This window comes from Empidonax traillii, unplaced genomic scaffold (genome assembly GCF_003031625.1).
Source record: "Empidonax traillii isolate 1590-97213 ecotype Southwest subspecies unplaced genomic scaffold, ASM303162v1 scaffold98:size2021230, whole genome shotgun sequence".
Taxonomy (NCBI): Eukaryota; Metazoa; Chordata; class Aves; order Passeriformes; family Tyrannidae; genus Empidonax; species Empidonax traillii.
Window position 1 is genome coordinate 689,423 of NW_020955291.1, and position 27,943 is coordinate 717,365.

Below are 27,943 nucleotides of genomic sequence, written 5' to 3' on the forward strand. Positions count from 1 at the left end.
TACTAGATGTCCAAACTAGAATATCCTTGTGGATATCCTTTGTGGGTTTTTTATTTGTGCAAGGTCTTTTGCAGAAGAAGAGACATTTGGTAAACTGCCTTTGGAAAAATGGCTCATTTTTAGACAGTGATGACTACTTTTGATTTTACTTTTTGTATGTTGATAGTGGATAATAGTCTTTCTTCTTTTGGATGGCCATTTTGGAGAGGCATATTAGTTGTAAACATTAGTTGAGTGGCACAGTATGCTGTCTTTCAGCAGGTAATTAGAGAGGAGGTTATAGTATGTGTATTTGGAAATTGCCTGTCTCTATATATATGGCAGTGCCATCACTTTGGACATCCTTAGTGTCAAAATATGGGAGTATGATAGAAAAATATTACAGATTTAAAGCATATCAACCCCACTGGATGTTAATCATGCTAATTATGCCAGTGTATATGCTTTATATATATATATATATATGTTTATATATATGTAATATACATATGTACTAGGGCACTAGTCATCTCAGGATTTTACTTTATAACTTTCTGATGGTGACTCTTGCAACTGAAAGTAGACATTTAAGCATCTTATAGAAAACTCCGATTTAGGGGGGTATTGAGTTATATTTGACAAATTAAATCATCCTGAACTCAAAAAGAAACACTTATAGGTGTGAAAATTTGTCAACCCTTTTTTCTTAAATGTGTGTTTTTCTTATAAAGTGATAAATCAACACTAGTCTCCAAAAAACATTTAATTCAGAAATTCCTTTTTGATCAGATTGGACTAGCAGAGTTGCTATGTTTGCTTAGTGAAAGCAGCTACCTAGACATGAACAATGATTGTTCGTTGTGCTGAGGCAGGAGGAGATACAAGAGGTGATGCTATTGCCTCCCATGGTGCTGACTGGCTTTCATGATTCCCAACTCCCCATGTCTCTCATCTCGAATTATCTTGCAGAGCTGTAATTTCTAGCCTGATAGGCCATAATTCTCTTGTTTGTCTGAGAGTCTGCAAAGTCTGCTTAATATTTAGAATCACCCACTTTTTTTCCTGTGCTGTTGCTCTTCTTAGACCTCTGGAAAACTTTCTTAAGAAAATTCTTTTCTTTCTTATGAAAATTCATCATGTATGTGGCAAATTGAGAAATTTCTTTGTTTAATACAAAGGGGTTTCATTTATTGTCTCCACCACAACGCTCTTTGTTGGGTTGGCTGTCACTGCCAGAAACAGTTCAAGACAACGTGGCTGTATAGCCCTGTGTGATTGGGAATGTGGCTACAGACTTTTTTCCTTAATCACTTCTGCTGAACTTCTGCATAACATCAGAAATTATCTCAGTAGATTAGAGCTTGGTGCTTATAAAACCGGTGTTATAGGTTTGATCTTGGTATGGGCCATTCACTTAAGATTTGGACTTGATGATCCTTGTGCATCCCTTCCAACTCTGAATACTCTGTGGTTCTGATATGAGATATCTATAGAAAAGCCTTTCTGTTTCACATTTTGGAATAGGCTTTTCCTGTTTCATCATGATGAACTGTAAATGAGTTGTGTGCTTTTTGAGGTGAAGTACTATTCAGCATGAGGAAAGGATGGCAACCTTGGATGGCAGCAAAGCTAATTTTTATTGTTTTCATTTGCACACCTCCAACCTTATAACATTGCAAAAGTCGCTTTGGAGTTCTTGTTATGCAGCAGTCTGGTGTATATTTGTCTAATATTTATTTTTATTTGGTTTATGTCAAGCACTGTTTCCTCTACAGTCAGTTGTGCCAAATGAAATGGTATTCTTTCATTGCTGTGTCCTGGGGGTACAAATATACAAGTAATCAATGCTCAGGGGTAGACCAGTTTTAAGGGATAGACCAATTTTAACAGCCTGCCTTCAAAACTCAGAGAAAAATGCAAAATAAATCCAGTGTCCAACCAATTCTTTTTCTCTTTCAAGCAGCTTCCCTTTCTGCAGGCTCCTTTGCAGCCAGCCAGCATGTGACCTATTTGCCGATAACACCCTTTATAACCTCTATTTTGTGGAATTTGATGGATCTAAATGAGCCTTTGCTCTACTTGGAATTGCATCTGAGTAGAGCCAAGGATTAGTTCATACTGAGAGACCAATCAGCTGGGAGTTTTCCTCTTCTTTAGTTGAGACAAGGAAAAACATCCTTTGTAAAAAAAAGACTTCCCCAAGGAATATGATTTTTATTTCTGCAAGTAACCATGCAGACATTTCTGTAGATGACACCTTTGCGAATCTTTGAAGATTGGTTGTTTGCTGAAATATCTTGCCAATTGAAACCAATATCTGTCACAGCTTTTAAACAGTGCTTCAACCTTTTTCATGCAAGGGATTTATAGCAGGGACAATGACTTTGTGTATTTGAATGCTGATGACTGTACAAAACACTAGCAACATGCTGGTTTTTTCCAAAACCAAGACAAGGAAATTTTTTCAGGCCGGCTAGTAAGCAAACATGCAGTTTTGAGCACTAACTGAAGCATGAATTGTTCATACAAATAAGGAACTAGAAGATGAGGGAGGAGAGCAGTAGTGCTTGTTTGATTAAAAAACTGTGCTCTCTTTGCTACCATTTTGTCTACTCATCCATTGCCACTCTGAATATTACACTTCTAATGAATTAACTGCTTAGATATGGCCTGTAATCTCCCTGAGCAATTATTTTAGCATCTGCCATAGCAGACTCAATTTGGCTAACAATTGCTATAACTCCTTGTAGAATTAGTTCTGGTTTAACTAGTAATTACTCATATATATGTGTGGTATAGCCACTTTGGCTACAAGCAGGTCTCCAGTCATTTTGTTGGGCATAGCCTCAGGGATAATGTTGTGCTTATGCAAAGTTGTCATGTATCTGTCAGTTTATCCACATATTTTCTGTGTCGGCTGGCAAACTGTGAATACTTCTTCATCTAAGTAAATTTAAATATGGGAGGCAAAAAATCACAGCTGAAGCTGAAATAGCACTATTTTGTCAGTTTTCTGGGGGGGAAACCTTGTGAAATTTGCTCTGTCATTTGGTGCACAGGCTGGAAGTGCAAGGTTGTCTCCTGTTCTTCCTGTTAATAGATAACCTGTACAAAGCAGGTTAAACTGATGTGAGATCACAGCAGACTACAGTTCTCTCTCCCTCCCTGCTTTTGGACGGCATTGCTTCATGTTTCTATAAGTTTCCCTCCCCTGGATAGGATTTTTTTTTTTTCTCTCGGACAGTTTCAAGTACTGGTTCCCACATTTAGCGAGGAAAAAGCTGGTGACTTAGTAACCCAATATGTGCTGCAGTGTCCTATCTTACATTCTCTTTAATCCTCTATTAAGACTGATAGAATGCACTATAAATTGGGACATAGTCGTACCTTCCCCTTGCTGACCCTGCTGCTTTGCTGATAATCCTTAACAAAGCAGCAGATCTGGACAGTGGCTATAGGAAAGTTGTATGGTTACCTCAGCTGGATCCTTCCAGGCTGCACGTGACAGAGCTCTCAGCTGAACAAAGTATAATGAGAGCAGCTGACAGGAGGGGAATTTCTTTTGTGGGTTAAACAGCAGAGACACGAGTTATCTTGATAAGACACAGGAATCCTACCAAGAAGAGTTAGACATTTCTTTGTCACAGTTCTGTTGTAACAGACTGAAAGCACACACAGTTTCTTCAACAGCAAAGTAATATGTGCAGAGAAGTGGAGCCCAACTATGTAGCTGAGCTGTATTTTGGACAAGGAAGAGCAAAACATTGGTTTACAGAAGAAATACCTGAAAAAAAATGTGTTATTTATGTATTTGCATTATTTTGCTTTTTATGTTGAATCAAAAAGAGATATGGTTAGTTTGCAGTTACCACTTTGCATAGTGAGGCATGTGTTGTTAAGGCATGTAGTAAAATGTGTTTATGTGAACTTTGGTTTAGTTTGGAATTTTTAATGCAAGTCATTTTGCAATGATTTTTAATGGTACTTCTTTTGGGATGTAGTGCCCAAGTGATCATGTCAGTCCTTTTAAAGATCAACAAAAGAAATTCATCTTACACTAGAACTAGAAAAGCCTTTCTTCTAACAGAACAGTTTCTTCTTTGGTGTTGTAAGAGAAGAACCTGTCATGATGACAAATGAGCCAGAAGGGATTGTGAGGAGGTATTTTCCTGTTTATTAGAGAATTCTTTACACCCAGGTATCTGACCCAGTGTCCAGATGGAAGTGTCAAGAGAGAAGTATTCAGGGAGAATTTGCTGATTAGATATTTAATTTAATTCAGATTTGAAAATGTTCCTAAGTATAGTTTTGCTAAGTCTCTCATTCTCTGCTTTCACCAGCTAGGATTTTTTTTATTTGTTTATTCTAGCCTTGAGAGATCAGGGTTTCAGCTGTCTGCCTGAAACATTTGTATAATGAAGGAAGTATAAAATATTATACAAAATATAAAAATGAAAACTGTAGTCAGTTTCTTATCGTCTCTGGTCACACTTCTTGATCCAGGACCTGACCCATCTACCAGTTTTACATGCAGAGGTTTCTCTCCTGCAGGATATCACTTGAATGTGAATCACATTTTAACCTTTTTATAGACCTCTCCCATTTCTCAGTAAAGGGATGTGTTGTTAGAAAGATAACCTCTTGAACTTTCTTTCCAGAAATTTACCACCTAATTACCAGCCTTCTTCATTTATTAAATATAATGAATATATGGCTAACCACAGAACCCCATCAAGAGAATTCCTTTCCTTATTCAAAACTTTTCCCAGACAGAAGCATCATCTCTACAATTTCCCCACTGCCTGTGTGTGAACTTCTCCTGAAAACTCTTTGAAGTATGTTTTCTTTCTGGCTATGACCACCTGGGTAAGCCTACAGTGTGCATATGTGTGTGAGTGTGCACAACATATGTGCACGTGCACATAGCTTCACACATACAGAGCTGGACTGTATCTAAGATAAAGGTCTACACTTTCCTTATTTTGTTCTCTTCTTAAAACATGTCTGAATGTAAGCTTGGGTATGCCTCTGCTGTACTGGCTTCAGGAATTGCAGAGAGTGAAGAATTATACCAAAATAGTCTGGATATTAGGAATTGCTGCTACTTTGGACCAGGCAAAATACTGGCTGTCCTTGGGCATAGCCTGTTTACCAAATCAAACTTTTGTCTTGGCATGAGTTAAACAGTGGAAATGTTGGTAAAATGCCAAAATTAAGCAAGTTTGATAAGGAACTGAAGTAAAATTTGTAAGATGGGAATTATCTGGCAACAGGATTTGCTTATAATGTACTCTTCATGTTCACTTGGAGCTCAGGAAAGATTAGATATGATACATCTGGTACATGTAAACACTTAACATGTCTGGTACATGTGAACACTAATACCTTCATCTGCTACATGTTAGTCTTCATTTTATAAGTAGTATTTACTGGTACACACACAAAACTATCCAGATGTTAAAACAGGTATACTCCTTCCATGTTTTGGAAAATTGAAATAGTAATTGATATTATTTCTGAGAAATTTTAGTTGTTTATCGTAGAATTATAGAGCTGTTCATTGGAAGGGATATCTTGGGGTCATTTAGTCTGACCTCCTGCTCAAAGCAGGACTGTCACCAACACTAGATCAGGTCAGCCATGGCTTTGTCTAGCTGAATTTTGAAAACCTCCAAGGATGGAGATTATGCAGCCTCTTACTTGAAACTGTGATCAAATGTATAAACACAAATTCAGTTGTCACTCAGGAGCTCTCTTCAACTAAAACCCTCAAGTTGGCTGGTCAGTTATTACTGTTCTTGTTGCTGTTGCCACTTGCTGTCATGCACCATGTGGTACATTTATGCACTGCAATATTTATTTCCCTTAAAATATGCTTTTGGATTATCACCAGCTTTGGCAGGCTTTATATCCCACATGGTTCAGGATTTGTCTGTGTATTTCTTTCTGTTTAGACCAACTGCTGCATCACCCTTTGTTGATCCTTGTTATCCAAATTATCTCATCTTTCATAGGATTGCAAATAGCAATATTCTCTGTATGTGGGAGTAGGTATAAGCACCAGCTGGTGCTTTGTGCATTCATTTATTCTAATTTTCTTTGTAAATCTTCCCATCCAAAACCAAATTATGCTATTACATTAAGACTAATTACATTAGGAGCTGCTCAACATGTAATGTAAAATTAAATGTTATCTCATAGAGCTCGATATGCTGCACACCAGAAAAGAAGGGTGGAAAGCATTAAATTATATCAAGTTTTACAGAGTGCAGATGAATCAGGAGGAGTAAAGTCAGGCACTTTTCTGAATGCCCAATGCAGAGTAAGCTTTGCTCATATGAATTGCCAGAATGTGGTGACTCTGCTGTGGCTTGTGCATCCCAGGTGCACTAGGCTTTGAGTTTGGTTGCCTTTCAATTTATGTGAATATGTCCAACACCTTTTCTGAGCCAAAGTGATACTTCTAAAATAGGACTTCCATGTATCATCAAGGAAGGAGTGCACCTCAACGTAATATCTGCATTCTTGTGCTTTTCCCTTTCCCTTCTCACCTGCACAAACTATTTTAATTGTCATTCTTTGGTATCTGAGCTAATGTCCTGCTGACATACCTGGTGCAGAGTGAATCTAAACTTTTTTTTTCAGAGAACTTTGTCTCTCTGCAAGTGCTTTTGGGATGTGACCATATAAGCAAGGTACAAAGTGTACTGATGTTTGCCAAATCTGTACCCATTTTGGATCTGAAACTAGCACCTCAGTATCTGCTTTTATACATACACTTCCAGTGAATGTCAGGGTAGCTTTCATGCTCCCTGGCATGTCACCTGGATGATTATGGACAGCTTGTTTTCTCAAGTCAAAGACTTCAGCTCCCTAGAAAAATAGCTGTACACAAAAGAACTCTTAGGCAGTTCAGAATTGAAGCTGATCAAAATTTATTATGTGCTTAGTCTTATCTAGCATGAACTTCAGTGAATGCAAACAGGCTGTGTTTCCTTGGCTTAGAATGGTCTTAACTCTGTGAGGCAAAGTCTGAAATATTACATTTAAATATCTCATTCTAAATGTACTGTAAATTATTCTAGGAAAACTAAAATCATTTTCTGTGTTGACTTCTTCCTAACAAATTTTAATTGCTTTTGAAAAGCTCCTTTATCATTCAATCTTTATCCTAAAAAATAAATAAATAAACAAAAAGTCATTCTCCAAATGAAAAAATTCAACCAATGTTTCTAAAAAAAACCCCAAATACCTAAATAAACATCACCCTGGTCTCAATCCATGGTCAGGTTAATGGATCTGCTGCTCTAGCTTTTTACAGGAACCTCACCCAGTAATTTCTGCATCAAAGTCATAACATCAAGCTGAACTCTTGAATAGCCTTTACATGCCAGTCTGCATTAAAGGTTGCAGATAGGACACCTAGGTATGTTCTTTCACTACATTATGACTAATAAAGACCTCTTTGACCTGTTGCCTGAAGCCAAATACTGATGAATTGTTTGTAATTGTAGTCCTAATCTCCAAACTACAGAGAAAGAAACAGTACTGAGACCTTTCAGATGAGGTTAAGCTGATGAAATACCCCACTGAGGTGCATTTCTTTGGCTCTGTCCTTTGTCCCTTAAACTGCACCTAGGCTCCTACACAGCATTTATAATGGCTGTCCTGGTAGCTGTGAGGAGAAGTAGGATTTGTAGCTCGGTTTGACCTTAGATACTAGGTGTTGACCTCCAACATTACCCTGGGCCAGGGGAGAACAACAGATTCTGCATCACCATTATCTATCTGTTGGACCACAGGAGCATAACAGTTTTATCTAGACTGCACATACATTTTCATTATAAGGACAAAGGAGGGAAGGGAATTTTTTGCTTTATGAGAAACAGAACTCAGGTGGTAAGTGGGTGAGGAAAGTCCTCAAGCTGCTTTTGGATTAGGCTGCTCCTCTGAAGCAAGGGACTTTGTTATGCATCTGCAATCTATAGGGAAAGGGTGAGGGAGGTAAAAAGAATGAAAACTTTATTTGGGAAGTTTGATGCTGGCAATAGCTTTCAAATGTCCAAGTAATGTTTTGGAGAGCTACCTTATCTTCTGAGAAAAGCTACCTTATCAAAGTGAAAAAGAACATATTATTGTTTCTTAACCCCAGATGGCCTTTGGAAAAGAAATGTTTTGAAACCCTTAGAGCATAGACTTAGGAAAGATGTGTGTGTTTGTGTATGTTTGCTTAGCTTGTTAAGCTTGGTCTTCAATATACAAGAGAATGTATCCACCAAATATTTTTCTTCTTTTTTCCTTGTTTATCCCTCCAAAGTTTTCACTACCATATTCCCACTCAAAGGGAGTTCTGAAGCCAAAATCAGCCTATGGGGCTTTTTTTTTTTTTATTTTTCCCCATGAGTCAGCACCTGAAAGCAGGTCAACCTTCCTACAGATGGCTGTATCCTTGTAAATCATGGGGCTTTTAGCCTCTACCTCTTGGTATTAGTCAGAGAAGATGGAGGAAGACAGACTGTTCCAGATGACGAAATAGGCCCAAACAGACAGAAAGAGGGAAAAACCTGTTGAAGACAAATGCAGAAAGTGTGCTCCCCCAGCAGACTTTGGTGGTTTTAAAATCTTGACCTGGATCCTCCAGGGAAAGGGAAGTTATTTAATCCCATTCAGTTTATTAGGTGGGCAGTCATTTGCTCCGACATGGCCCACTTGCCATGTTTCAGCAAGTACGGAGGTCTGCCCGGAGATACCTAAGCAGGAGACAAGGAAGGCATGTCAGTCTGTAGAAGCCATGGTACAAAAAGGGGTGGTGTAGTCCCAGCCCTGCAAACTGGTCTCCCCACTACACCTGAGCCGAGGTGGGGTGGGACTCCCTGAGTCCCTCAGCATGAGCATGAGAATCATGTTCCTGAGGAAGATTCAGGCTAGATCAGTGGACATCTGTGGTCACTTGAAATGTTCCACGGTGTATGTTTTTTGTGATCAGTTTGGTTTCAGTGGCCCTGTTGGCTGCTACAAATTCCTTGGTTTTGGGGCGGCAGGGGGGTGGGAATCTCTCTCTAGGGCATGTTTGTGTTGCTGTGCAGGCATGTGAAACAGGCTGAAGCTGGTTCGGTAGAGTATGCTGGCTGCTGCTCAGGAGTGTGCTGTGGCTCTCAGGACACAGGCAGTTTCTGATGACCTGCCACTGCATGCTGACATTTGTGGTTGTTATTGTCATTCTCACCAGGAAGTGACAGATTTTTATGTAAGGTGCCAGGTCATTAAGTAACTCTGCCTTGGTTCAGTACCCTCATTTGTATGCTGTAGTGGTTGGATACTGTTACAGGGAAAAGGTTCCTTATGAATTAATGACTTTGAAAAAGAGCCTTATAAAGGAACTGTAATACACTGTATATTTTCTCTTTCTTTTCAAGTTTGAGTCCTGCTGATCCTTTAACACTTTGTGTATTTCTCAAGCTATATAGTTTATATAGGACTATAGTAGTTTACAGAGCTCTGTAGTTTACATAGAACTTGTAAACTTGTAGTTTACATAAACTTGAAATGATGATATCTGCACATAATTACTCTATTTAAATAGTCAAAATAATTACAGGGCTTCTCTTCATGAATCATACTTTTCCATATAAGAATTTTGGCTGTAGAAATCAAAAGGTAGTAACAGAAGTTATTCTGCTTCTGTTTTGGGAATATCAATGAGATTTTTTTAAGAGTTTGTGTGAAATTAAAAGCCCGCCATTTAAAACATATCAGGCTCTGGGTTGATCAAGCTGGGCACTTCTTGCATCTGGTTGCTGATGTGAGAGTAGCAACAATTTTGAGCAAGTTCAAACTGAGAAAGAGTGTTTGGAGATGAAACAGGAGCTGTCGTGGAATTTTTAGTCTGATATTGAAAAAGCTAACCTAAGCAAGGTTTTAATGAGGGCAAAAATCCAGCTCTGCAATTGGTAGGACTAGTCTAACATTTCATCTTGTGCTAATGGCCTCTTTGGGTAGGGGCATTGTCACTGATCCTTTTCATTCAGGGATAACCTCAATTTACACCCTAGCTAACCTGCAGCTTCTCAGAATGTGCAAGTAAACGGTGCTTGTTTGCTAATAAATAGCAGGGGAAAGACAGTCACTGCATCCAGCCTCTAATAGAAGTTATGGCAAAATGTTCTAATAAAAGGAAAGAAGTTTTCGCATTTAAAATTGTATTGGTCTTGCAACATAAGTGAGTGGAATACTGACAGGATACAAATCATAAGTAAAGTTTATCTGAGCAATTCCCATGGCTGGAATAGGAGTAGGTGTGTCTAATGTTTATTTGCCTAATTTTTCCCCTCTTGAAAATTTGCAACATTCAAAGGAAAATAATAAGTTTTTCAGCTTTTTGTTGGATTAGAGAGTACAAACTGTTTGTATCTGAAACACTTTTATTCACAATTGAGTGAAATTTTTCATGTTAAACTTTTTTTCAGCATTAATTTAGACTTGGAGCTTTAAAACTTTTCATGTGTACAAAGGAGTACAGCATTTGTAGTACACATATGATGTATTTAATCCTAACCTGTTGCTCCAAATAAAAGCAATATTTAAGATGTTTCATGTGTCTTCATATCCATCAAGCTCATGGTTGAAATGGTTTCCTCCCAAGGTCATGAAGATCTTGTGTTTAGTATTTATGATATTTGTATTTAAGTCATAGTTAGCACTATGATAAATGGTTAAAGAGAAGATTCTTTCATGTAGGCATCCTCATTGCAGTTTCTGTCCTTTGCTGGAGCTCTGCAGATGTACTTCACGTTCATAAGCATCTGAAACATGTCTGAGTTTTCCTTTTTTTTCCTACCAAGTAGGAAAAGATTTGATCTTTTTTCTTGGATCAAATCCATTAGTTCATTTCCCTTGAGCTGCTCTTTCAAATGCAGAAGGGTACTGTTTAATTTCAGGTAAAAACTATTTTAAGCAGAACAGATTTTGCAATTCATAAAATAGTTTTTGTTAAACATATTTTTTGTAAAAATATTTCTGGCATGACGGAACTGCTGGTCTGTTACTAAAATGTGGTATTTTGGAAACAGTGACATTTCCACATGGTCTCTTAAATAGGCTCTGTATTTGTAATCAGTTACTACTTTTATAAATGGTATGCCTGGCACAGGAGGGTGAGTTCACACATCCTTTTCTGTTCGTGCACACTGACCTGTGAACTATAAATGGAACAAAAGGATGAACTTCAATGGGCACTTGCCACTTTGCAAGATAAATAAGTGTTGATGAGTTAGACCTTTGTTGATATGCCTGAAGTAGTTTAAATAAAGACTATATGACGTATTTTTTCTTGCTATTTTTAGAAGTCCAGCTCCAGTGAGACCTGAAACTACACCATCAACTGCCCCTACAGAAAAGCAGGAGGTTAAAGCTCCTCGTGTGAGGAAGTTAACGAGGCAGTACAGTTTGTGAGTAACTATCTTTGTGGTTTTGCCTGCTACAGCTGAAAATGAAAGGGGATGCTAATTATTGCTCTTGCTATGGCTTCTGAAAGGCATGAGTGCAATTACATGATAATGATCTTATACCGATACCATTCCTTTTATCATAGAGAATCTTCAAGCTTTTAATACAAAATGACTGTCTTCCCTATGCAGTTGCTAACCCTTTGAACTGCAGACCATTCACCTTTTCCTGAGCTTATGGGTTAGGAATTAAAAACCTCTTTACTACATGAAATGTCAAACACCTGGTGTGAGCTGGAGCAAGCTGCTCTGTCGGCTTCATTACAACCCCATTTGCAAAATAAGGAAAACAGTCCTTAGTAGTTGAGTGAACAAGCTGTGCTGTCAGCCGTTCCCTTTCAGAAAGTTCACCCTCTCTCTGTGATTTGTCACTTGCAGAAATTGCTGAACCTGCTACATCTACAGCCAGCAAAGCAAAGTCTCTTAGTCCTGGCAAGAGTGATCTGTGCCTAAAGGGCTTTGGCTTCCTATTTAGGCATAGTTCATCCAATTTGAGAGTCTCTAGAAATGCGAGGTACTGAACTGAAGTGGAAATCAGTTTGTTGATTTGTCCTTCTATGAAAAGACAGAAAAGGCCACCAAACATTAGGGGTGAAAGGGGATAATGTCAGCATAAACTTATTAATATGGGAATACCAATGCCATAATGAAGACAAAATATGTACACTTTCTACACGGAAGGGCAACTGTTAATCCCTCTAACAATTTAACATTCTAATGCCAGTAGATATATAGCAACATTAGCAAAAGTTTTCCTTCTGTCCAGAAGGATTCTAACAAATATTAATATGTAGTTATTTTCTGCCTCACTGCTAAGTACTCTGGCTTTTAAACAGTCTGTATCACCAAAACTGAAAAATTATTTAGGAGAAGAAACAGAAGAATGAATCAATTGAAACTAGGGGGGTAATGGTGTTTGTCCAGGAGACTGAGATGTAGGAATGCACAAAGAATTTTTGAGGAGTTTCTGAGGAACAAGTGTTGTTCATGTCTTGCTCCTGTGCAGATTTTCAGTTGTCCAGTGTTAGACGTGAGGAACAGGGCATAAATACATCTAGCCAAAGGTGTCGTCTACGCTGTGGCCATGTGTAGGGCCAAAGACTCCCTAGTTAAAAGTTCAGGCTATTTTTTTTTCTTTTTGTAGACCCAAATTCTATTCAATTTAAATTATCTTGTGTTTGCAATGCAAATAGGGGAAATGCAAAGAAATTGCAAAGGAGCATTGTGAAAGTAATACAGTGAAGGCCAGTTCTCAGTTTTACAGTAGTGTGGTAATAGCATGATGACTGACGAGTTGACTGTAACCCTTAATTTTCCGCTTCCTTTTATACACCAGAGCAGCTTTACCCAGCAAGGATGGGGAGTGTGCCAGTGTATTCCTGCTGAGAGTGGGGAGCAAGGATTAAGAAAATGTCAGCTACATGTTTCTGAAAGAGAGATTAACTAGGTCAACAGCCCAGCTCTGGGCTTGTTACATTAATAAAATTTCTATTCAACAGGTCCAAAAGATTTTGTATTTTCTTTCCGTTATAAAGCCTGTATACTGTGCAAGCCCTGGTGCTGAATTTTATCCTTACCCAGAAGAAATAAAAAATGAAGCTTGGAAAAGATAACATTAATCATCAAAACTTTATATCATAATAAAAAACATTGCTAAATAACCCACCATAAGGTTGTGTAATGTGTATGTCATGCAGTTTTTAAGTTTTTTGTTTTGTCCAGGCATGCTACCTTCAAGTAGCACTAAATCAAATACATTTTTGTTCTGGAATGGTTTGTCAAGCTGGTATAGCAGGCTCCTGTGCACTGTGACTACCTAATTGGTAGTTAAAATTGGTGCTGTTGTATGAGCAGAAGTAATTTTTCTCATTATTTTTTGCCATGCATTAAACTGTCAAGATGCAGTCTTTCCTCTTCACACATCATCCTGAGTAATAAGGCTCCTGTAGACCAAATTATGACTCTGTTTACCTCAATGCAATTGCAATTAACAATTGGAAACATCCTGACTCAGGGCTGACTGATCCCAGTGATTTTTAGTCAATAGGGCTCTGCAAAAGCAAATGAGACTGTAACATTCTTTACTGGCTTTCATTTGGTAGTGACAGTAGGTGACATGGAAAGAGTTCAGCTTGATGGCCTGAAGCCCAGGGGAAGCGTGCAACCTCATCTTAAAAAAAATGTTTTCTCTGTAAATGGAATAAATGTGACAGGAAAAAGAAACCCTCACAAGAATGTTTCTGAAGAGATCCTTTTTGGAGTCAGTCAAAGTCCTTTAAAAACAGTTTGAAAACAGTAGCAGAGACTAGCTGCATAAAAACTAGTGTTGTCTGAAGCCAATGAAACAGTCTGTCCAACGGATGAATCTCACCAGATCTTTCTTATCAATGCTACCAGCCTCCACAGAAGAGAATAAACACTGAAGTGGAGTAATATCTAATCAGTTCATTTATCTGTATATACATAATCCATAGAAATGCTATTTGCACATAATAACCATAAGATTTCCATTTACAGATGAGAGGTACCTAGCCAATCCATTTTTGAGGAATCTTTAAAGCTTAAAAAAGAATCTAATTTGCTTGAAAAGGTAGCTGCATTACAGATGGAAGAGTAAATGGAACTTTGCTTCAAAGCATTGCAGCAGACGTGGAGGTTACCAGTGCCTCTTCCGACACAAGCACAGTGAGAGTTCAGTGACATTTTCTAATGAGATCTATCTGCCTTTATCAACTGCAGTGATGAAGATGACCTTCCTCCAGCACTGGCAGCAGCAGCAGCAGCATCAACACCTGTATCTTCAGCATCTCCTGTGTCACAGAAAACATGTACGCCACAGACGTCAGAAGGACAAACACAGGTTTCGCCTGGTGGCAAGGTAATATGCAAAGAGGTGACCTTATGTCAGCTGGGAGAGTGTTCAGGAAAGGTAGGAGGGAGCTGTGGGAACAGGTTTTCCTTAGATGGAGTAATTCTACATTTAGGAGCAGTTTTAAATGCAGAGTTGTAGTAATATGTTTATCTTGTTGTGTAAGGAAATATTTAGATCCCGCTCCAAGACCCAACTAAAATCAACGAGAGTTTTGCATCAAAATTAGCAGGCAGTGGATCAAGATTAATTACTTTGATTTCAAAGTTGCATAATTTTGTTATCTATCTTTCCTGAGTAGCTATACCTAAAAAACATGGTGTGAAATTTGAAATGCATTTGGCAATCTGTGCTTTAAGGAATTTAAAAAAATAAAACAACAACAAAAAACCAACCAACAAAATTACAGAAGTGATTTTTTTGTTTGTTTTCCAATGCTGGGTTTCTTTTTTGCCTTTAGAGTTCCACAGATGCTGGAAGTACCTTTGCTTTGGAGCCAGGTGACCTCCTGATGGATTTCACAGAGGCCACACCAATGGTAAATAGTTTTGGTTTGCAACCAGGAAACTCTAAAAGTTTTCAGTAATTTGTCTGCAGCTAAAATGAACGGGATACTATGCAGTATGTTAGATAGTACACAGGAATAAAATAAGTTTCCTTCGATATTCAGTGATCCTGAGCCTCTATCAAACTCAGCTCAGCATCTCTGAAAATCAGTCTACATCAGCAAGTATTATGGCTGATTTTCTGAATTTGTTTCTTTGTTGTTGGATAACTTCTTGTTTCTTTCTCTTATCTGGTTACCTTTGCACCTTGCTGCACTAGTTTCACAACCTGCTTTGTCCTTTTAATGCAGATTCGTCATGTGATCATAGGTTTGCTTTTGGAAGTTGTCTGAAAAGTAATTTCTTCTCCCACGTTTTGTTTAGACCTTACCCAATAGCCAATCCAAAGACGTGTACCTGCACTTTTTCATGTTTCGTTAGCAGAGTGCTCTTGTCTCACTTTAGACAAAATAGTCTATAACATGTTGATTATTAACTCCTTTTTTTAGAGGTACAAGACTTGTGTTTTTGCTTAAAACCCAGGGAGAAATACCGGTCCCACTGAAGTAAAAACACCTCTTGACTTCAATGATCTCATACTTTCACCTCAGATTCTCAGATTAGTTGAAAAATCATGATATGATCCTTAACTTCCTCCAAGTCATCCTGTATTGCAAATATCTAATGCTGTCCAAAGCTATTTTTGCTGTCTTCTAGAAACCACAATTAAAGCATATAAAAAGCATGACAAGGACAGCATTACATTTTTGGCATAAATATTTTTGTATTAAGGTACTTCTATCCTGGGCATTGCTTTCACTACATGGCTAGGTCCTAGTTTACAGTATTGGAAATATTCTGTGGGGTTGTGCATTTGCTTCAGAGACAGTATTGTACTGGTCTGTAAATAACTACATGTGTCCTGTTACCAATGAATGAGAGCTGTGGCTTCCCCTGCAGGTTTGATATAGTGACAGCTTATCCCTCCTAGGCCTCTCCCTTCTTGCAAAAGGGGATGTGAACATTCAGCTGTGTCTTACTGGCTTCAGAACCGTGTTGAGGGGATAATGGGTGTATTCTGCCTAGAGACTTGCTACTGTGGATTGGAAGACAGGTTTGATGCAGGGGACTGGACAGGATCTAGGGAGCAGCTGACACTGTCAATGGTAAACTGCAGTTTGGGAATGGACACCACCTTAGGATAGAGACACCTGCAGAACTGTTCTCTCTTACACAATTTTGAGCCTGTGGAATCCTTCACAAAGTCCCTATGGGCTTTTCATGGTCCCTCTATAACATCAGTGGGTTCAAAAAGGATGTTCTTCATCTTCCACCACAGAAGTAGGTGCTATTGGCACCCACACTGTTCCGGCTCACCCACTTCTTATCTTTGCCCTTCAGCTGGTTAGTCATCTGAATGATCCTTGTACCCCAAGACTTTTATACTGCAGATCTTGAATCTCTGAATTGCAGCAAACTGAAATTTAAGGGGCCCTTTGCCCCCTAGCACCTAGGGGTGGGAAAACTGTTCCAGCTCTAGCAACCACAGTGAGAGCACAGTGCTTACTTCTCTTACATCCACCATAGAGGAAGGACCTGCTTTTGCACCTGAAAATACAATCACAAACTGAGGACCATATACAGAAATGAAAGGATTTACCTGGTAACTCCTTGAAGTGCTGACTGATGAAAATATCCCATTCCAGAAAGTGGCAGAAAGAGATGTATTTAAGCTGAATACCACAACACCTCCCCATGCCCCCCACTCCCCTGGCTACATTTCTGTGAGAAGGGAACATAAAAAAGGAGCAAAGTATAGAGAGAAAGAAGTGCAACATTCTGCAATCTTGGTTTGGGTTGAAAAGACTCAGGCAGACTGAAACCAAAAGTACCTGAAAGTAGGTTGTAGCGAGGTAGATATTGGTCTCTTCCCAAGTAAGAAGTAACAGGATGAGAATAAACAGCCTCAAATTGCTCCAGGCGAGGTTTAGATTGCATATTAGTAACAATTTATTCACCAAAAGGGTTAGCAAGCATTGGTAAAAGCTGCCCAGGGAAGTGGTTGAGTCAACAGCCCTGGAGGTATTTAGAAGACTTGTAGATGTGGCACTGAGAGACATATTTTAAGGGGGGACTTGGCAGTGCTGGGTTAGTGGTTGGACTCGATGAACTGAAGGACCTTTCCCAATGTAAGTGATTCCATGATTCTGTCTAGGTTGGATTGTCCTTCTCCATGTTAGTATCATGTTTGTGGCTAAACTGTAGTTATCCTTTGGACTTTGCAAATAGATTTCTTATTCTAAAAAACATACTATATATTATTGTATTAATCAGAATTTTAAAAAATTATTCTTGGAGAGTTTAGCAACTGACCTGGTCTAGATAACACTTCCATTCAAGAGAAATCAATATTACACCCCTTTTCCTTTTCCTGCTGAGGATACAGATTTTTTACCCTAAATATTTTACCCAGTCATGCTTTCCCTTTCCCCAGCCCACCTTCCACTGACATAATTTATCATGCTGTATGTTCATAAGCTAACCTTCCACTGACTTTCTTGCTTTTAATATTTCGAAGAGCAGGTACTGCCCAGCATCAATCAACCCTTTTCGTTTTGTTTAACATCTATAAAGGTCAGCTCGTTCTCCACAGAGCAGTTATTGTTTACAGACCTTTCTCTGCAGTTTCACTGGCTACTGACTGCTCTCAACTGAGGTTTGAATGAAAAGTTTACTCTTCAGGGGGAGAGGCTCCAAACAAAAGCAAGCGAAGGGGAAATGCCAGCCTGATTATTTAATAATTCTGTTGTGATAGCATGTGCAGTCTGTCATTTGAGGGTCGAGATCATGTACAGCTTAGCGTCGTGTTATTCTCAAGCCTCTGGTAGTATGCTGGTTTTGCATGCTGTGACCTGGCCTTGGGAAGTTGTTTGCTAATTGCACCCATTTGTTTCACATTCAGTGACAGGTACAGTATCTAAAGGGGTCATTCAGACTGCCTTATTTTGGGTATTTGCCTGAGGTGATAGAGATGGAAGTTCAGGTTCCTATGCTGTCTGGGGGTTTCTTGCAGAGAAAGACTAAGACACCCAAATTGGTCACCCAAAATTAGTTTTTTTACTTTATTTTGGTCATGATATTTGCTACCAATTTGAAGGAGTTTCAGACATCCTTCCTTCTTTTCTGTAGCATTACTCGTAGAGAGAGATTAATAGTCACTGACTCAGCTACATGATCTTTGTTGTTCAATGTCTAACCATTGATGCTTCTTGATGGCCTTGGGTTTTATCCATGTTTTGCTGCTGTTGCCAGCGAAACAGTGGAAGCTTCCAAATACAGCAGAAGCTCTAATACGTGCTGAGAGTTACACTTAGAAGTGGAGCTCACAAAACCAAATTAACTTATAAAAATGTAAGGATTACTGAACTGATTAGATTAATAGAAATCATCCAGACTGCCATGCAGGGATGAGAGCAGTCAAATCTGTCTACTCAGTCAGCCTGGAGGAGCTGCAGTGATATATACAAGAACCTGGGGAGCTCTAATTGTCACTTAGTCATCAATACTTAGACTGCCAGTAAGAGTGGGACAATTATGAGGCAGACTGATTTCAAGAAATCATTTTGCAGGAGAAATAATGTACATTTATGAATGCAGATTGCCTAGAGGGAAAGGTCTCCTTTTGTGCTCTGCACTCCACAAACCATGTGGTTTATGCACACTTCTGTTCATTTTTCAAGCAAATCCTACAATTAATTGACTACAACAATTAAAGACTTATCCTTAAAATCATTATAACAAGGGCTGAAGAAAATCCCTATCTTTTCGTACCGCTCTGTTGTGACTTTTAGCACCATATGCTTTTAGCTGGTATGTAAACAAGGTTCAATCCCTCCTGCTTTTGTGTTTCAGAAAAAAAATGGATTAAAAATGCAGCATTATATATGAAGAATTATCACATTAAGAGCATCCTTATTGAGGTACATTAGAATAAGTTTTGTCAGTGTAGTAGGCTCTTTCTTTCACCAATCTTTCTCTCCTTCCATGCCCCCTCCTTGTGTTTCTAGCTTTTATGGAACTGGAAATCAAAGCTTGAGCTTCAAGCTGTTCTGTTGCAGCTTACAATCAGTATGATTTCTGACAAGGGTATGAATTCAGAGCTTTCTTGTTTAATTACAAAAAGCTCAGTCCTAAGACCCTGAATGATTTTAACAGCTGCTACACTGTGCTGACAAATACCTTCTCAACCAAGAGAGAAAGCTTGTGTGTGCAAGCTTGGGTTACACCTAATGGAGTAGGACAAAAGAAATTAGAATGAAGAGTTTTGTGTACGACATGGAGCTAATTCTAAACTTGGCCTAAAATTTGTAATACAAAATGGATTGATTAGTAGTAAATAATGATCACATCTGGGGAGATATCAGAGAGCACTGATTTACAGCTAGATATATACTTTGAAATTATAGATGTTACTTCATGATGTATCAAGTGAATAATTTTCTAGAGCTTAACCTGCCATCTATTGGTGGAAAACAGAAAGTAGAAAATTATTTGCCTATTAAAATCTTGATATACAACATTTAATAGGTATAAATTACCAATATGATAGTTTAAAAATGAAAAATAGATACTCTTCGGTGTAATACAAGATATTTTTTATTTAGGTTGAGTTGGAAACAAATACTTCTATTTCAGTAATAGCATTACTAGTGTATGCAATCCTGTTAATTCAAAGTGATCTCACTGAGTCTGAAAGAGTATAGAATTTGATGCATTAGCATCTGCCGTTTTGGAAATAAAGTGAAGGCAATCAGGTCAAAAGTCAGTCATCTGAGGGGCAAATTGTGAGTCGTTTTTGTATCTTGATTGAGGTGATAAAACATCCTTGCAAACTCTCAGTAGATACTTAGAATGAGCAAGGGATAGTGATTAGAGCGGAAGGGGTAAAGAATTTCATTCCACTGCCCTTTAACATTTATTGTATTAACAAAGAATTCATTTGATTTTTAGTTGTTAAATTTTTATGACAGCTTTGCAAGGTTGCAATAAACTAAATATGGAGTGGGAAATGAGATCAGTATTTCTTGCCTTCCTTTTGAAGATCTTTCACTTACTGTGCAAAGCAATTTTTCAGTGGCAGACAAGCAAGCATATCAAACTCTAATACCCATATAGCCAGTCCTTTTGGCATTGAATTCTAAACCAAAGTGGCTTTCATGTAATTCAAGACTGGTATTTGATAAGAACATTAGCATGTATCTACCATCTAACTGGCTGAAAGTATAGATCAAGTATCTCTTCATGCCCCCAAGGTCTTTAAAACATCTCTGTCAGAGACAAATTTATAAATGCTTTACTTGTGGTGAACTACATACTGAAGAAAAATAGGTCTTTTCAAAAAACTCATGAAGGCTGGGTAATGTATTTCAGAATTAGAACCTTTCTACTTTGACTTCTTCAAAACAGACAAAAAAAAAGATTTCTTGAGATGAATATGAGATGACTTTGCCATGGATTCAAAGAAGAATGTTAAAAAATGCTATTTTCCAAGCCAGCTTCTCAATTAACAGTATTTGCACACTCAAACTTACATGCAGTGGACATTTATAAGCAAAAGAATTCACATGAAGCAGCAGTTTATCTGTTACATAAATAAGATATAGTTCCATGTCAACTCAAGGAGTACTCTAAATTTACTGATATTGCAAAGGACCATTTTTTATTGCTGCCAGAAAAGGGCATCAGCTGGATGAGAACACAGTGTGAAGGGGTGCACTATAACGCCCGGTCAAATTGAGCACAAGAGTCAGTTTGACTGGGGATTTGCAGAAAGTGCTCAGTGGTCCATGCAGTGCAAGGCTCCTGGGAACACACAGCCTGATTCCAGAAAATGCAGATTACCTGAACATCAGTTAGGTTATATAAAGCATGTTAGCAACTAGAGATGGAACTTAGCACATTTAAAAGCAATCTTTACTAACATAAAAGATAACTGAGTGTCAGGCTCAGAGACTGCCTTTTGAATCTTAGTTTAAAATTCACTAAAAACTGGAAAGTTCATTGACTGCTACTTAGCTGTTTGGGGATTTGCTCCCATTCATCCATTACAGAAGCAGTCAGTGAAGAAACAAAATAAAAGAATGCTAAAAGATGAACTGTAAACATCTAGATTTACTTTTTATTCTTCCTCTGTTTTAAGTGATTTAAATTCATTGGCTCAATATGTTTTTTCCCATTATCTGTATTGTGAGCAGAAGAACAACTCAGTGCGCTCTGTAGATGTATGGCAGATGATTCAACACTTCTCTATTTTTTAACTAATGGAAAGTGAATTCTCAAACAACAACAACAAAAAAAAACCCACAAAGTGAAATCCATTGCTGGCTTTGCACCTGTGAACACCGCGATAAATTGAATATGATGCATACATGAGCAAGAAAAGGTACCGAAAAGAGAGGAAGGTGTGAAGTGGAAAAAGGTTCAGGCATGCATCAACTAATTCACTGCTTTTAAATAATCAATAGTCCACTGTGTAATATTTTCTAAAACTTGAGATGAAGGTAAGGTGCAATGTCAGAAGATAGTTTGGATCAAGAGGGCATAAACTTTTCCTTGGAAAGGTGATAAATTCTGCTGCATGATGTTATTTTTGTCACTTTCTATGCTTTTTAATATGTTGTCCTAACCATCCTCTGATATTCTGTGTGCCTGCTTCATGTTTGTAGAAATTATAAAATAGGCAAATGCCAATCCATAAATCTGGTTTCTGCCAGATCATGAAAGCAGAGCTGGTCCTGGAACTTAAAACTTTGGCTGGACTCCATAGCAGGCCTGCCACATGGTGTAAACTCATATAAGAACCTCATTTATATCAGGAGACTGGAGGATTTTCTATGAACTACAGGGAGATAGAATCAGAAAAATTCTCAGTAACTATTGTCTGTGAGACTGTTGCACAGTGGTGGGATGTTTACGGTGCCTGTACAATGAGGTTTCAGTGCCCATTTACAGACTTGCCTATGAAGCTGGAGGATTGAGGTTGTGATGTCACAGCTGCACATATAGGTCTTTCTGTAGATGGGTGCTGGATATTTCAATCTATCCCAGCTTCCTTCGTGGGATAGCTCCTGTGGCAGGAGCTAGATCACTGATCCAGCTGAACACTAACCCCACAAACAAAATTTCTTACCTTTAGGTCGAATCATCAATGAAACTTTGACACAAGGTTCTCCTGAAGACCGTGGGAGTGATAAAATACATTTGCAAGCAGTGCAGTTTCTGGAGTAGTACTCCTAAGGGAAGTACTGTGGTGGTTGAAGTTACTTTAAAATAAATTTTGATCAGTTTCTGGGAGGAAGTCTAGGATGAGCTTAACTGCAGTAACAGTGACTTGAGGCCAGATGATGGGCAAGATCCTACGGAATCTGCTTTCTGATGATGAAGAGCATCTGAAACTGCCAACCACCACAGACAGGCACTGCAAGACTGCCTATGTGTTTCTCTTTTTGTGCAATTCGTGCACTAACAATTTTTAGTCCAAAGCTTTTTTAAGTGCCTCTGAAGTGATACAGATTGCCACAACTTTAGCAGCATTTAGGAAAGTTAGAAAACTTGAGGGTTATGAACGTCATTGTAGGTTAAAAAAGAGAAAGAAAAAAGACGACTAAGAAGGACACACTACCTGTGATCCCTTTCTGCCTCCTCCACATAAAAAACGTGATCATTCCATGGCAGTAGCAGCTTTCTCTTTTGCTTGAAATCAACATCAAAGTAAAGGAGGTCAAATAAAAGCAAACATATTTTAAACTCGCTGGCATCTACCTCCTACAGCAAGCTGAGAAGGCAAATCTTTAGCAAATCTTTTATAACCTGCATATTGTTGTAAATCAGGTCTGATATGTTCAATCATACTTTTGCTCAGTATCTTTTTTATTTCAGATTATTGCTTTACTTTTTAAGTGAATGTATTTCATGTCCCGAGCAGCAGTAAGCAGGTGTAATGTCTGCCTAAGAAGAATAGAAGTGAACAATAGATAGACAGAGTTTTTCAGATGCAGAGCATCACCTTTTTGTTCTGGCTGAGTCTCCTTTTCCACTCTACAATAATCTGTGTGATAGAAAAATGTTCTGCTTCTGGGTAAAGTCTGTTTGAAACCAGGTATATCTTTTTACGTTTGCTCTCAATGAAACAAGTATAGTGATGAAGCTATTATGTCTCAAAGTCTTTTGATAAAGGCATATTAATCACCTTTCCTTTGGCCTGAGTGGTACATTATTCCTTTTGTCTCAGCAGCTGTGAAGTTCCTAATATCTCTTCCTCATTGGTTATTGACAATTTCATTTAGACTCCAGTGAGTAGCTATTGTGTGTTTGTTTACTTTTCAAACAACTAATGAATTGATATATGTGTAATTCTAATTCACATTTTTCCAGTGTGATAGCAAGTGTGATGCTAACTACTTGGCTGTTCTTTGGAATTTCAATTGAATGCCTCTAAACTCCAACAAAAAAAAAGAAACATCTGCTTTCTGAACTGTTTTTTGACTGCCTGGGTGACTCAACTTGTAAAGCCAGCAAAAAGAGCAAGTAAACTTTCTTTTTATTTGCCATTCAATTGAATAATCAGAACTGATGGAAAATATTTTTTCTTCTCCTTTGATTAAAGTAAAATCTGGTTGTCTACATTTTCTCTCAAAAGCCTGTATTTTGTAAAATATCCTGAACCAAATGTTAGAGAGTGTTACGAAGGGTAGAGAGAAAGATCAGGCCAGTTTGACATTTTTTTTTCATTTTAGCAATTGTGAAGTGTTTCAATTTCAAGTAATGTTTGATAATTAATTTCAATGAACTCATATTTCCAACCAAAATGTCATTTCTACATTAAGCACCAAAAACTCCTCTGGCAAAACACTGACTGAAACCTTTTAAAATATATTTTTTTCAAGTACAGAGAAAATTAAATCAGCACCAACTCTTTTGTAACACATTCAGTTTGAGTAAATAGGCATTTTCTGATGAGAATTCCTGAGCAGGAACAGTCTTTTCTGATGAACAGCGAGTGGTACCTAAGTGACCAGAGATTTTCTCTTGTGGCCTCTCTACTGATTTGTCCTCTGCTTTTTGCTGTTATTCACAACTATGGGTAAATCCTCTACTGAAACATAATATATATTTAATATTCTGTAATCTCTCTACTAGCAAGGAAAACCAAAACAGAGACACAGTCATTGACTTGTGAGATTTACACCCAGGTAGATCTTTTGCTTTGACTTTATACAGAGCCTAATACAGTTCTTATAGCTCAGAGGATTGGCAATGATAGAATAACCAGTAAGTTATTTTGAAGAACTGATGAAATTGAAGTTTGCATAAACCTAGGCATGTGTATGGTAATTCCGCAGTTTCTATGCCTTGTCCCAGATATTGTATATCATAGAAAAAAAATTGTACTTTCATTGTGGAAGAAAGAAAATAGGAGTATTATCAGTCGTGGTAAATGGATTGAAAACCACTGAACTCAGTAGAAAGGGTCCTCTTCTGTTCATTATCCCTTGTATCACCTTCTGAAAAACAAATTGCTAAAGTGTTCTGAGCTGAGGGAGAAAAATTTTACATAGGTTGATGTTCTGTACATCCATTTTAAGCTTCATGAATAGAAAAAAGTTCTTGCATACTTCTCAGAGTTCTTTTGTGGAACTTGGCCACAAATGCATCACTATGGAAGAAATGTGGATTTATGGCTTGCTTTATGGTGTGGCATTCTTCTCATGTTCAGCAACCCAAGACCAAATGCTCCTACGCTCTAGGACACAGAGCAAGTGAGGTCAGGAAAGTGAACCTCTACAAAACTTGTTTAACGAGTTAATGTCATTTCTTGGTCCTTTGCAAAAGATTGTCCAGAGTGCTCCCATGCTGTGGAATTGTCACCTGACCTCTTCTGGAAAAGTGCCAGGTATTACCAGGATGGATTTTGATGAAGGAGCTGTCCATGCCACCTGGCACACACACCAAGCCATGTGCACATAATCTACTGAGAGCCCTGTTGGCAGTGTTGGAGATGGGAAGTCATTTGCCAAGTCGAGTGGGCTTCTGACCACCTGAATTTGTGCACAATTTGGCACTCATGCTGCATCCAAGTTGAGCAAACTGTCAAAATTAATCACCATGAAGCACAAGTCCACACATCTAGATGGAATCCATGCATTTGGATCAGTGGCTGAGCTGCCCAGACTTCAGATAAAGCTTGTTGTTCTCTTCAAAATATCCATAGCCCGTGTTTGTGTGTACCTCTAAAGCTATTTTATCCTTCAGATGTCTCCTGTCTTGCTGCTAGTGGTTTGGAAAAAGGGTTGAGGAAACTGTGCTTTCTCTTTTCTTCCTCAGCAAGAACAGGGGTGGTGAGGTGGTGCGGGTAAAGGCTTTTCTTCACATCTATAGTGTGGCTGAAGTTGGGAATATTCCTGCACCAAGAACAGTTAGTTCCCAAGCTCATAGGGAGCATACTCAAAAAGCAGCAGGCATAGCAAGGCATTGCAAAAGAAACTCAAATTCAAATCAAAACTCAAACCCCAAATTAGTGTGACACCCCCCATTCCCCAAGAAAACAGAGCATCCTGGGTCTTAGCCTTCATCTATCACAGGGCTCTTTGAAAGAAATTTAAAAGTAATTGCTCTAAGCCCCCTCATTATACCCCAGTTATGATGTTTCTGCTCCTCTGACATTTTAGAAAAACTTCAGGGTTTTTCTGAAGTGAAAGAGTTAACTAAAATCTTGCCAGGGACCATAACATCAACAGAGGTTGCCAGACAACAGCGTTTTGGACTCCTCAATCACCACATGGTGCTGGGAAGGGGTTTTGGAGGCAGTGGTGTTGGAACCATGCCTCACAAGAAATCCCCAGCTCCCAGTTTGGCCTCTCTGTAAGCTCCTGCTGTTATGGGCAAGAAGTCGCTGACTGGAGCCCAGGAACTGCTTGTGACATTTCATACACAGTGTATTTCTTCCCCTGAAGAAGTGCCACAAACAGACCTCTTTGGAGAGGACTGTCGTCGTTTGGCCTCTCTCCCATTTCCCTTTTCCTTTTCCTGTGCTCTGCAACATTATAATCTTCTTCAGTTGCCTTCACAGAGATGTCTTTAATAATGGATCCCCTGAATCCTTTGCCCAATAAACAAATTATGGGGAAGCAGAGCTCTGCTGAAATGACAGATCAACCTTCTGGCATTGAAACTGATGTCATTCCTGGGCCAAATGGAAGAGTTCTGTACTTATGCTTTTGGTCCAAAGGAGAAATTTCTTCTGTAATTAAGGATGGGCAAGAGTGAGTTATGTGCTAATAGCCCTAATTGATTTGGATTATCCATTGGCTGGAACTAATCTCTTTAACCATGGGACGTGCTAGAGTACAGTGTCGCAGACTGGGAGACTGTTGTAGGGCAGCATCCCACAGACATGGAGGCATCTGCTGTGTTTCATGGCACTGAATTGGGGAAGTATTACAATGCAGGTGTTTGATTCTGTAAATGTCTATGCCTAATGGGTTCTTGTATTTGAACATAACAAGATTTTACTTGCAATGAAGACAGAATCTTAGTGTTTATTTAATGTTTGATGGCTGGCAATATGAATGATTCCACAGCCAAGGGTGTGAGGTTATGAATAAACAGGGTGGGGTTTTTAGCATTTATCACAAAAAATTTACTAGATATGGAATTGGATTTATTAATGAATGAATCTTAAACAAAGCAAAACATTGTCCCTTATAGACTTTCGGTTTCTACTCAAATAGGTCTTATTGATAGGATCAAATAGTTTTGTATCCATTACATTTAGAGAACCAATACTCTGCTTCCTTGATGCATGTTGGAAAGGGCAACATATTATGATTTTCATAATTATTATTATTTATATATTATATATTATTATTAAAAATATATATTATTTTCATATAGAAGCTTAATTTAGAATAAACTTTTAGAGTAGCAAGACAACTGAAGCACAGTGCAGCAGTCAACACTCTTATGTGAACTTGAGGAGATCATAATTCATGAGAAGACACCAAAATTTGTAGGTACATGCCTAGATTAAAGCTGCAGTAGTCACTGGGACTAGTCACATGCTGAAGTTGAAAGTACACTCAAGTGTCCTTCTGTACAGATATATAAATAGTGCACCCGTTTGTAATTGTAACACTTTTTTTGCAGCTCCACTGATTTTAATCTACCTGTGCTATTCTTTTCCTTCAGAATAATGAACTGTATAAACTCCTGGGGATTTTGGCAGAGCTCAATAGCCCAGAAAAAATAGGACAGAAAATTAATGCAAAGTATTTCTTACTATCCTGACATTCAAGGAGACTGTGATGAGTTGAGTTTCTGGACACTTAAGGACCTTCAGCCAGCTTTTACTCTTACACAAGTAGAGATTGATTACAGCAGAGAGACAAACTATTTGTTTGTGTTGGACTAGGGTCAGGCAGCACACTGTTTATGCCAATCTATCATAACTTTTCAATAGAGGAATGTGATCCTGAGAGTTTTAAAAAAGTGAAGGTATGTTATGTGGTTATTAGTCAGCCTTTGTTGCAATGTTCCCTGGGTTTGAAGTCTCCTTATTAATTAATAAGTCATAGGGAACTAACAGTTGTTGGGTGATGAGCTGTCAATGTCCATTCTTAGAAATAATCAGATGTGGCTAGTGGTAAGTTTCCATCTGGTACAAAATACATATACAGTCTGCTTGCTGGCAATGAGATTGGGAAATATATGGCTTACCTGGGGCACTCTCAACCGGCAGGAATTATAATACTCATTTCTTCCTCTTCATGTTATCCATCTTTAGTGACTTTCTTCTATGACAACAACCTCCATCTGCAGAGATGCCACTTGATTTTGTTGGCTGTGCACGCAATCTAGGCACCTGCCACAGGATCACCATTGATTTCATTGGTAAAGGTCAAGGGGCAAAAAAGGTAACTTTGCATTAGCTGTCCTAGCAATGCAACTAACTTACTGTGCAGCAACTGCTGGAGAGCAACCATATCCAG

The 27,943-nt window shown here is 38.4% G+C and overlaps 1 protein-coding gene across 5 annotated transcripts in view; it reads left to right on the top strand.

The window, feature by feature from the left end:
• EPB41L4B (erythrocyte membrane protein band 4.1 like 4B) overlaps window positions 1-27,943 on the top strand; it is a 166,963-nt gene that overhangs the window by 124,999 nt on the left and 14,021 nt on the right. For 3 of the 5 annotated variants that reach the window (XM_027881874.1, XM_027881876.1, XM_027881875.1), the window contains exons 20-22: window positions 11,322-11,426; window positions 14,223-14,361; window positions 14,813-14,890. In XM_027881874.1, coding sequence (XP_027737675.1) covers window positions 11,322-11,426; window positions 14,223-14,361; window positions 14,813-14,890 — 322 coding nt within the window. Of the gene's footprint in view, window positions 1-11,321; window positions 11,427-14,222; window positions 14,362-14,812; window positions 14,891-27,738; window positions 27,760-27,943 lie in introns of those variants that run through there. The other 2 variants (XM_027881879.1, XM_027881878.1) reach the window with 2 other exon arrangements.